Genomic DNA, 11,166 nt, shown 5'->3' with positions numbered 1-11,166 from the left:
GTCTCTTTTCTGCGGCAGGCACAGGTTCTGTAACAGTGGATTTTGCCTCCACTGTCTTTTCCCTAGTTTGCCCGGCTCTCAGCCCAGCTGACACATGCCTCCTCCCTGGGTTACAACGGTGCCATCCTGCAGGCCCTGGCCGTGCATCTAGCTTTGCAGGGTGAATTGTCCAGTGAGCACTTCCTCGAGCAGCTCCTGGGCCGCATGGAAAAGTTGGAGAGTGATGCCCAGTCCCTCTCAGACGCCAAGGAGTGAGTACCGGTGGAGGCAGGGCTGGAAGCGTAGACGTGAGTGTGCGTTCGCGGTGACAGGAAGGCCTGTGGCACTGCCACAAGGCTGAAACCTGTTCTTCGGTTGTAGATTTTAGGGAGGCCTGGGAGGAAGCTTCTCTGCCTTTCCTGTCAAGGCTGTCAGGGTCCCAGAGAATAGCACCCTGCTCACACCTAGCCCTCTCCCACCACTTCTTTCCTTGTCAGGACAGCCCACCCCTTGGCCCGGGGGCAGGGGACAGCCTGTCCACATCCGCCTAACCCTCACACGCAGCCCCTTTCCCCATCTGCGTCTCCACCCTGCTGGCTCTGACTTCACTGACATCTCTCCTCACACTCCCAGGTTGGGCATGGAAGAGCGTCCGTACTCCAGTCGACTGAAGAAGATTGCAAAACTTCTGGAGCAGGACTCGGTGACCAGAGAGGAAGTGGTAGCTGAGCTCGGTGGGTAGACCCTGATCAATTTATTCCCTTTCCGGCATCCTCAGGGTCAGACTTGGGCTTAGGGAGGGGAGGGGACCGTGGAGTCACTCCTGCCGTCACATTTTTGTCCTGGGCTGATGTGACAGAGCCATGGTCTGCAGGGCGCTTGGTAGAGATGTGAGCATAGCACCTTCTTGCTCTGGTGCTACTTGACCTTCAGCCTTACAGATAATATACCCAGACATGGCAGCATGCCACCAGTTTTTATAGCTAGTGTTGGTAACTGGTGATTTTAGCACTTTTACTGTGTGCTGGGCTCTCTGGAGAATGCTGTACATATATGATCTCACGTAATTCTCACAGCAGCCCTGGAAGAGTTATCCACTTTACTACTTTTTACTACTCAGTCTTTACCCTGAGGAGGAATCAGATCAAAGATATGGGAATCTCAGTGATTAAGTAACTTTGCCAGTTACACAGCCTAGGTGGTAGAGCCAGAATTTGAACCCAAGGAGTCGTAACTCTAGAGCCTATGATCTTAATCACAGCCCAGCTTGAAGCTGAGAGTCTTGACTTGTGGCACGTGTCAGGAAGTCCAGCGCATAGGGTGTAAGTCAAGTCCCCACAATCTGGCTTCCCCACAGGGAATGGTATTGCTGCCTTTGAATCTGTGCCCACCGCCATTTACTGCTTCCTGCGCTGCATGGAGCCCGATCCCGAGATCCCCTCTACCTTCAACAGCCTCCAAAGGACTCTTATCTATTCCATCTCACTTGGTGGGGACACAGACACCATCGCCACCATGGCTGGGGCCATTGCTGGCGCCTACTACGGGATGGAACAGGTGTCAGAGAGCTGGCAGCAAAGCTGTGAGGGCTATGAGGAGACAGACATCCTGGCCCAGAGTCTGCACCGGGTCTTCCAGAAGAGTCTATGAGGGCCACAGCTACTGGGCTCTGCCAAGGTCAGCGGGACCAGCTACAGCTGAAATTGGAAACCCTGAGGTTCCCCGGCTTGGCTCCCCTGCCTCAGTCTTCCTGGGGTTAGGCCTGGGGTCTCTAGGGGAGGTCATTGGACAGTTGGGGGGGGGGGTGCCTCCCTGGTGCTGGGTTCTTGGTTTGTTGCAGAGCCTCAGAGCTCTTCCAGTGCCTCAGCCAGAAGACATGGGGAACCAGGGCAGGTTTCATTTTAGAGGAATACTTCTGGCATTTTTCTTATCTAGGATATGGGATTTGGGGAAGTGAAAATGGTCTGTGGTAGCGTCATTTCTCCCTGTTAGGTTTTAGCCGGTTTGCCAGAAATCCTGTCTCTGACTAGACAGGGCCCCTGAGGCAGCACATTTGTATGGATCAGGGACACAGGTACGTGCATCTAGCTGATATAGATAACACACCTGGCCCTTAGCTGTTGTGGGTTTAATTACAGCTTCCAGTGGAAGTCACTGAGCAATAAACAGTTCTTGTTAAATCCCACCGTTTTCCATGTTTCTTCTGCCCTGAATAGATTCTTCTTCCCGGGCAGCCTGACTTCCTCAAGCTACCACCTCTCTGTCTGGGCTGTGCTGTCCCAGGAGATAAAAACTCAAGACAGTGAGCTGCTGTGTTGAGATAGACTCCTCCAGGAGTTCTTCCAGCTGGTGGCATTGTTTGGCCAGGGAGGGCAGAGCAGGCATGATTTGGTGGTGTTTCCAGTTGAAGATCACTCAAGAGTGGCCCAGGCAGGTGGGCCAAGTGCTTTGCTGGAGCATTGGATAGGAACAGGCCAGATTTCCCTCCTCTCAGAGCCTGACTTCATAAATGGCTTCCCAAATAGGACCCAGGCCCAGCTGGGCCAGGAAAGGAACCCTGTAAAAGATGACAGAGGGCCCCTTCTATCACCAGCTTTTAGGTGGGGAGGGCACATTCCTTCAGAATGCCTTGGGTGGACTAAATGCTGTATGCCTCATTTTACATCTTGGGCTCCAGTTAAAGGCCTTGCCCCGTAAGGAAGTTTTGCACAGCATCCATTTTGAGGAAAGGAAAATTGAAAGGGAGGGGACACTCTGAGCATCCTTCCCAGCTTCCATAAAGAGAGAAGTCGGGCAGCCCTGCAGCTAGCCTGAGGCTTCAGGACTGTCCTGCTGGCCCACTTTCAGCCAGGCTGGGGTGCACCACAGGTCTGCTGTCCCAGATCCCCAGAGCCAGGGACATCCCTGTGCAGACTGTGAAACAGGTGCTTTCTGCCCTGGACAGCTCCCCCAGCCGTCTTCAGCATTGGACCTGGCACAGCCCTGCCCTCAGAGTCATGATTTCATTCATAATTTGTATCAGATGTTGCAACTTGGCGCTTGGGACCCTGAGCCAGCTGTCATGCTCCACTACCCCTGAGTGCTTGCAGGAATGTTCCAGGGAAGATTGATCCGTCTCCCCCAGCTCCCACCGCAGCCTTCCTTTGGTTTCTTAAAATGCCTTTCAGCATTTACTTGGTGCAGAGCCTTGGCAGCTTGGGAGGATCGAGCATGTCTGATGTGGTGGTGACAGAACCCAGGGTTGGGTAGCTGCGGAGGAACGCACAGCTCCTGAGGGCATGCAGCAAGACCTCAAGAACTCCCTGGGCGCCCTGAAATCCAGAGGCTCAGGCTCCCTCTGCATCAGGCCAGTGTCAGCACAGTGCTGTTTTATACAACAGGTTTTATTGAGGTTGTGTCGATACAGTCAGTACCGTTTCTTTTCAAAAAGAAGTCCCATTTTCTTGGATTCCCGAGTGCATTTTTCCCCAATCTGCTGTGACACTAGGCTTCCTAAACCAGGTTAGAAATGAAATTACTAATGGCAAACATTTAAATCTTAATCTTAAAAAAAAATAAAAAAATTAAGAATCAATATAAAAATGCACAAGGTAACGTAGTTTTCGTAATTAAAACCTGACATGTTTATCAAAGCTAGTCAGTTAAGTGGGTATATGAAACTAAGATTCCTTAAACATTTTGGAAATACCAGCCATCCCTCCTTAAAGTCTTCAAGAATGAAACTTGGCAGAAACTCAGCTTTGTGACACAGCATGTGTGTGTGGTGTGGGTCTGTCCCCTGGTACCCTCCTTGACCCCTTGGGCTCACATTGGAAGCTGGTTTCTGCCAGTCAGAAATCCTAATAGGTCAGATTCTGGTGGCTTTGACCTAGGGAAGCAGGAGGTTGAGCAAGGGACACCCCCACCAGGTATGGTTTGAGACTTTTTCCTTAGCTGGTTCTTTTGGGTGTTTGGGAGTAAGAAACCTACCAGGAATCCCAGCCAGTACCTTTTCTTAAAGTGTCACTTGGGCAGGTTTGGGTTTTCATTTCTCCTTTTGAAAGTTAAGATGAGCAGTCAAATAGCCTGCTGTGTTTGGAGAAGTGGGGAGGGGTAGGGGACTAGCAAGGGGCCTGCGGGAGCATGTCAAAAGTCAGCAGTCACCCTCCATTTTCAACGGGGACAGTTTGGAGTTTGCCAGGATCACACAAGATCACATATTGAATGACCCACGTTCACACTTGGTATAGGGAAGTGGGCTGGCTTGGCAGGGGTGGGGACAAGGCCTTGAGCTACTGGGGAAACCGGCCATCCTTGCATGGCAAGAATGTCCTCTGTCCTTCCCCAGCATTAATCTCAGTTTGATCTACTGAGCTGGAATTAGGGACTGAGGGAATGGGAGGGGGATCCTGTCTCCTGCATGGGAGCACTGCTTGGGGAAAATGGCAGAGGCATCCAGAACCAACTCATTCCAGAGGGGCCTCTTGGCACCCTTTCTCTCAAAGCCTAAGCCTCCTGGGCCCTAATCGTGCTTAGAACAGGAAATTGGAACCAGAGGGTCGGAGGAGAGGAAGCCCCCCCCCCGCCCCAGATTAACCCCTCTAGTACACACACCTATCGTATGGCTCTTACTAAAGAAAAGCAAGTGGAAGTCGTCTTCATCCCCAAGTTTGGGCGCACCTCGTTGGTCAAACAAGAGGCTACCTTGGGGATACCTGGGTTGGGGGCAGTGAGGATCCCCTTACAATTTTGTGTGAGAAAATCAGCATTCCCCACCCCCTACACACGCATGCACACGCACAGACGCGCGCGCGCGCGCACACACGGGGCAGCGAGGATCCCCTTACAATTTTGTGTGAGAAAATCAGCATTCCCCACCCCCTACACACGCATGCACGCGCGTGCGCACACACACACAGACACACACACACACACAGCAGGTGAGAGGGAGAAAGGGCGGGCACTCGTGTTTGGTGATTGGTGATCCTGCCTCATGCCAGGGCCTGTGCTAGACATTTAACAGAGTTTGGTCTCTGACGTGTAGCTGCCCTTAAATGCTGGCGGGGGCAGCGTGGGAGTTGGAGGAGATAAAGCAAAGAGCTGCTTCCTGCCCCATATTGTACCCTACTCCTCACAAACAACTTTCCCCATGGCTGTGGCTGGAGCAGTGAAAGGGGTTGACCCTTCCCAGGAGGCTGCAGAGGCCCATGCAGCTGTACCCGCCATGGACAGGCCTGAGGCACAGCATCACCACTGGGATTGCAGTCTAGGCAGGATGTCCACCTCAATGGGTTCCCTCCTCTCCCTTTCCCCTGGTTCTTCAGAGAAGCCTATGCCATGTGCTGGAGATGCCAGGGGAGCTGGAAGAGCCCCAGCCAAGGACTATGGGGGAAGCCATGCCCATTCCTCAAGCAGGCGCCATCTTTGGCCCAGCAGGAAGGGCAGGCTTCAGAGCGTGTCTCCCCAGTGGATGGGGAGCTCAGCCCTGCCAGCTCTGACGCACAAAGGAGCAGCACCCTTTACGGCCCAGCAGAGCCCAGGACTCACGGGCAGGGGCGGTCTCCTATAGCTGAGCTGAGTGTCCTGGGACCCTGCCTCCAGACCAGGCAGGGCAGGCATCGGGGGCCAGTCCCAACATGGCACAAACACTTGGGAGAGACGGGGAGAAACTCAGGTCAGCCTCTTCCAGAAACAGTCTCAGCCCGCGTGTGGGGAGAAAGCAGGTCAGTCGCCTCTGGCCAAGGCCACGGCCGCCTCTGTTCCACCTTTGGTTTTTTTCTTTAAATGGAGATTCTTTGTAACTGAAAAGTCTCTCTACGACTAAAGAGGAGGAGGTCAGGGCAGCAGGGCCCCCTCACGGGTTATGTGGGGCAGAGCAAGAATCCTGAAAAGGAAGAGTGGATGTACTCGGTGGAGTAGAGGCCATTGGCCTGGTCCGAGGGCATCTGCACCCAGACCTGGTCGTTGGGCCTCAGCTGGAGCACAGCCCCTCCAGATGCCTGGTCCAGGTAACCCTTCTTGTATTCGTCATAGGTGTAGGTGGCTGGCACATTGTTCTTGTACAGGGCCACCCACACACTGGTACCCTTGACATGCACATGGTAAGCAAAGTAATAGACGCCGCCCACAGGGCAGGTGAAGATGCCAGTGGCAGGATTGTAGCCGCTTTGGCCATTGTAGAGGGTCCGGTCAAACTTCACAGGCATCCCCGAGGCAGGAAAGGGCGAGGTGAGCACGGCGGTGAAGGCAGGCGTGGCGTGTGCCGACAGCTCGCCCCGCCCAAACTGCGGCTTGCCCCCCTTGCCCAGCACAGCGCCCTCCACGCCCCCATTGGGCAGGTGCAGGCCTGCAATACCAGTCTCATCAAAGGCCCCAGGAGCGCCGGGAGGGCCAGGAGGCCCTGGAGGCCCTGGAGGCCCTATGAGTCCAGGGGATCCGGGGACTCCAGGGGGCCCTGTGGGCCCAGCCATGCCAGGTTCCCCCACCTTCCCTTCTCCAGGGGCCCCTGGCAGGCCTGGTTCACCCTTAAGGCCTGGCAGACCCTGGGGCCCAATAGGGCCAGCTGGGCCCTGGAGTCCTGGGATTCCTGAGGGGCCCCTCAAACCAGGCTGCCCAGGGAGTCCCAAGTCACCCTTCTGCCCTAGGGCTCCCGCCACCCCTGGTCCTCCAGGGCGGCCAGTGAAACCAGGCTCACCCTTGGGCCCAGTTGGTCCAGGGGGACCATGGGCCCCAGGAAGCCCCCTCTCTCCTGGGAGTCCAGGTTTCCCAGCCAGGCCATTGGGCCCTTGGTCACCCCGAATGCCAGGTACTCCTGGGGGTCCTGTAGGCCCTGCCTCCCCCTTAGGCCCAGGGGGCCCACGTCTGCCAGGGAGCCCTGCAGACCCAGGAAGTCCAGGGGGGCCCCCAAGGCCCTGTGGGCCCTGCTCCCCTGGCTTCCCATCCTCGCCTGGCTCACCTCTGTCCCCTAGGAGCCCCGGGACTCCAGCTGGGCCCCTGTCCCCCTTGGGGCCTGGCAGTCCTGGCATCCCATAGCCAGTGGGGCCCATCAGGCCAGGGGGGCCCCGGATCCCTGGCTCCCCTTTGGCCCCTGCAGGGCCCTGTAGCCCTGGCACCCCTGCTGCCCCTGGTACCCCCACACCATCCACCCCAGGGGGCCCTTTTGAGCCAACAGCCCCAGGCTCCCCCCTGGGGCCTGGCACCCCAGGAGGCCCAGTCTCACCTTTATCTCCAGGGGCCCCAGGAAGTCCATCCAGACCTGGTTTGCCCAAGCCAGCTGGACCGGGGAGGCCAGGGGCCCCGGGGGCACCCCCCTGCCCTGGGGGCCCAGGCAGCCCTGGCTGGCCCACTCCATTATCCCCCTTGAGGCCTCGACTGCCTGGGGGCCCAAGCTCCCCCTGGGGCCCTGGCTCCCCTCGGAATCCTGGGGGTCCTGGTGCCCCCTGGGGACCTGGTTTTCCAGGGACAGCTATGCCTGAGGGGCCAGGGAGGCCAGGGGGCCCAGGGGGCCCCCGGAGGCCCTGGTCCCCTCGTATCCCTGGCTCCCCCCGAAGCCCTGGCTGCCCTGGTGGCCCAACCTTGCCTGGGAGCCCTGGGGGACCAGCCTTGCCCATCCTGGAGAAGCCAGGGGGGCCGGCGGGGCCAGGCTGCCCATGTAGCCCTGGCTTTCCAGTGCCTGGTTTTCCTGGGAAGCCAGGGGGGCCTGGAGGCCCTCGAGGCCCAGGCTTCCCAGGGGGGCCGGGCTCTCCTTTCAGGTCCATCAGCAGCAGCGGTAGAGGCATTTCTGAGAGAGAGACACAGAGGGGGACAGTCAGATGCTGGGACAGTAGGGACAGAGGCCCCATCTACCCCCTCCCCCATACCCATATGGGGTACACTGGGAAGGGGGCAAGCCTCTGTATCTGCTCACAAAGACTACTCCATCTTGCCCTCTCTGCACACCGCTCCCTGACTTCATGGAAGATGGAGTTTGGGGGTGTGACCCAGTGGCCATCTTGAGGCCTGCTGGGTGTCCTTACCCAGGGCTCCTAGTACCCAACCTACCCAAGCATGGTTTTACCCAAGAGCTTCGGGTAAGGGACTCTCATCACTTCATGGCCTGGGAGTGGAATGGGCCACCAGGTAGCACCAGCAGGCCACCTTACAGGCCGTGGGGCCAGAACCCCTCCCCACCTCCCCATATACCTTCCCACCCCCACATCTGAAGACCATCTCTGCCAGCCAGCTGTACCCTGCTTCCAGACACACCAGGGATGGGAGATCCTAGACCGGCATAAGGAAGAAAAGGGGGGATGGGAAGATCTTTGGTGGAGACTGAGGGGCTGAGTTAAGGGTTAGGGAGCCTGGTTGGGGGGGGCGGGGTCTGGTGGAGGTCAAGGGTCGAGGAAGCTGGAAGTTCAGGGCCAGGAGCTGTGGAGTGGGGAAACGCTCACCCAGGTACTGGCCCTTGCCCTCACGGAAGGGTGGTCCCACAGGTCCTTTGTGCATGGGCTGCACGTACTTCACTGGGGCATAGCCAGCTGCCCCACCAGCCCCGCCGCCCGTAGCTGCCTGTGGCCCGCTCCCCAGCACCAGCACCAGCAGCAGCAGCAGAGGTGGCGGTGGCGGTGGCAGTGGAGACGGGGGAGTCAGAGCTCCCCGCATGGCGTCCCCAGGCTTGCTGCAGGGAGGAAGAGAGGGGGTCATCAGGCCAGTTCCTGCGTGGTCTGGCACCTGGCCAGGGGTTCACAAAAAGATCAGAATTTAGATAGCATTCACAAGCAATTCCCAAAGTCTCAGGGGTCTGCAGAAGTTACCCCTAAACCTCTCCCAAACCTCTCTCCATCCCCACCGCACCTCCCTGAGACCAGCCTCACCTGGACAGCTGCCTCCTCTCTGTCTTCCCCAAACCAGTCACCCCCTGCAGCCAGACCCACCTTTCAAAGTGAGACACCCCTGCTAAAAACCCTTTGAGGATAACACCCCTGATCATTTCCTGGGCTTTCTGCAGGTGCTAGGCTAAGCTCTTCTGAGATACAAAATCATTTAGTCCTCACAAAACTTCAACGAAGTATTACTATTGTATTCCCATTTTCCAGATGATAAAACGAAAGCAAAGGACACTAAGAAGCCAAACTGGGATTTGACTTCGGTCTGTTTGTCTCCACATTATGTTGGTGCTCTCCCAGGGCTCCCGACTGCCTTCAGGATCAAGTCCATGGTGCTTAGCATGATATTCAAGGCCTTTTTAATCTAATCTGTGCCCATGTCTCCAGCCATTACCACTGCTCCCACCAGCCCTTTCTCTGTCCCTCCCCTACCCCATCCCCACACACCTTTGCCCAAAAAATAACTCCATGCAGCTCCCAGACACCAGGCAGCCTCACACTTCTAAGCCTTTGCACCTGCTGTTTCTCTGCAATGTTCTTCCCTTCTTCTCTACCTGGCAAACTCCTACTCATCCTTCAAGGCCCAGGGAAGCTGTCACCTCTTCCTCTAAGAAGCCTTCCAACAGTTAAGCCTTCACTCCTTTGTACCCCAGACCTATCCCTGTCACACCATTTGGCTCAGCTCTGAGACAAAGCCTGGGCGGGGAAAAAGCAAGGGCTCTGGATTCAGACAGCCACCTTGAGTCCTTCACTCACCAGCTGGGTGAGCTCGGGCAACAGGTTTTCAGTCTTTGAGCCTTGATTTTCTTATGTGTAAAATGGGATAACATGTCCACAGAGAAACCTGTACACAAATGCTCATAGCAGAGTTATTCGTAACAGTCAAAAAATGGAAGCAACCCAGATGTCCATCAACTGATGAATGGTATATCCATGTGATGGAATATTATTCAGCAATAAAAAGAAATGAAGCTCTGATACAGGTTACAATATGGATGAATCCTGAACAATTATGCTAAGTGAAAGAAACCAGTAACAAAAAACAAATAAACATATTTTATGATTCCAGGCAAATCTGTAGAAACAGAAAGTAGATGAGTGGTTGCCAGGGGCTGGTGGGGAGGGGAGAATGGGGAGTGACTGCTAATGGGTACAAGGTTTTTTGAGGGGTGATAAAAATGTTCTAGAATTGATTGTGGTGATGGTTGCACAAATTCTGTGTATACATGAAAAAACATTGAACTGTACACTTTAAATGGGTTAATTGCATGGTATGTGAATTGTATCTCAATAAAGCTGTTATTTAAAAAATGGAATAACAACAGTACCTGATTCTCGGGGCTGCTGTGATGATTAAAGAAACCTGCCAGGCGTGGGGTAGGCACCTGTCAACATTTGAATGAGGGACTATTTGGCATTCTTCACACCCAGGGCAAGTCCCCCTCCCCCTGGCATCCAGGGACCTCCCACCTGTCCTTGGCAGTGGAGGGGTGGTTGGGGTGTGTTGTGCATACACAGGGATGCATGTGAGGAACAAAGCCCCCCCTCGTGCTGGACTGCATCTGGGGCTGCAGATGGGCGTTCCTTCAGGCTCAGTACCATACGGGGCTTCCCGAGGGCCCTGGGGGAGGTCAGTGTACCCAACTCCCGGGTTCTAATCCCAGCTCCATCACCAACCTGCTCTGTGACCTTGAGCAGGTCACTCAACCTACCCGAACCTCAGCAGATTAGTAAACCCGACCACACGAGCCAGGTTGTGCTGCTCAGGGCTTCCCAGGCTTCATCTCACTCACTCTTCTCAAAGACCCATGAGGCTCATAAAATTACTATCCCTCTGAGTGGACAGCCCCGTAAAACCAAATGAGACTAACGAGGTACAGGAGTCCAGTGACAAGGGCCAGAAGGCAGAAGGAGACAAGGAAGCTGGTGATAGGGAACCCAAGGTTGAGTAAGGATATTGTTGATGTGTTGTAAGATTGTTAACCATTGTCATGGGGCAACATGTGTAGTAGCTGTTAAATGAGAAACTATTTTGTTCTGGAAGCCTTCATCTTAAGTGAGAGTAACAGCACAATTGGAAGAGTGTAGTCAATGTCACTGAACTGTGCATGTAGAAATTTTTGAAATGGTGTATCTTTGGCTATGTGTATTTTCACCAAAAGAAAAAAAGGTTGAGAAGTTAGAGGGTTAATATGTTGTGGGGTTGTTAACCAATGTCATAAAACAACATGTGTAATACTGTTTCATGAGAAACTATTTGTTCTGTAAGCCTTCACCTGAAGTACAATAAAAAAAAATATATATATACATATATATATATTAAAAATTACTGTCCCCCATTTCA

At 54.8% G+C, this 11,166-nt stretch overlaps 2 protein-coding genes across 2 annotated transcripts in view; one reads left to right on the top strand and one right to left on the bottom strand.

Moving 5' to 3' along the window:
- Window positions 1–3,795, top strand: part of ADPRS (ADP-ribosylserine hydrolase) — a 7,760-nt gene extending 3,965 nt beyond the window's left edge. Inside the window, exons 4-6 of the mRNA XM_004371944.2 lie at window positions 67–251; window positions 613–713; window positions 1,337–3,795. Of these exons, the coding sequence (XP_004372001.1) occupies window positions 67–251; window positions 613–713; window positions 1,337–1,629 (579 nt within the window). The 3' untranslated portion in view covers window positions 1,630–3,795. The remainder of the gene's footprint in view (window positions 1–66; window positions 252–612; window positions 714–1,336) is intronic.
- A 1,611-nt stretch (window positions 3,796–5,406) lies between these two features.
- COL8A2 (collagen type VIII alpha 2 chain) lies at window positions 5,407–8,462 on the bottom strand. The gene is made up of 2 exons (XM_004371943.3): window positions 8,388–8,462; window positions 5,407–7,738 (listed from the first exon to the last, which is right to left on the bottom strand). The coding sequence occupies exons 1-2, from the start codon at window positions 8,440–8,442 to the stop codon at window positions 5,820–5,822; spliced, it is 1,974 nt and encodes a 657-aa protein (XP_004372000.2). The 5' UTR covers window positions 8,443–8,462; the 3' UTR covers window positions 5,407–5,819.
- Window positions 8,463–11,166: the final 2,704 nt, after the last annotated feature.

The sequence above is a fragment of the Trichechus manatus genome, unplaced genomic scaffold (genome assembly GCF_000243295.1).
Source record: "Trichechus manatus latirostris isolate Lorelei unplaced genomic scaffold, TriManLat1.0 scaffold00015, whole genome shotgun sequence".
In the NCBI taxonomy this organism is placed as follows: domain Eukaryota; kingdom Metazoa; phylum Chordata; class Mammalia; order Sirenia; family Trichechidae; genus Trichechus; species Trichechus manatus.
The sequence above is the reverse complement of the archived record's forward strand: the minus strand, read 5'-3'. Positions and strand labels throughout refer to the sequence as shown.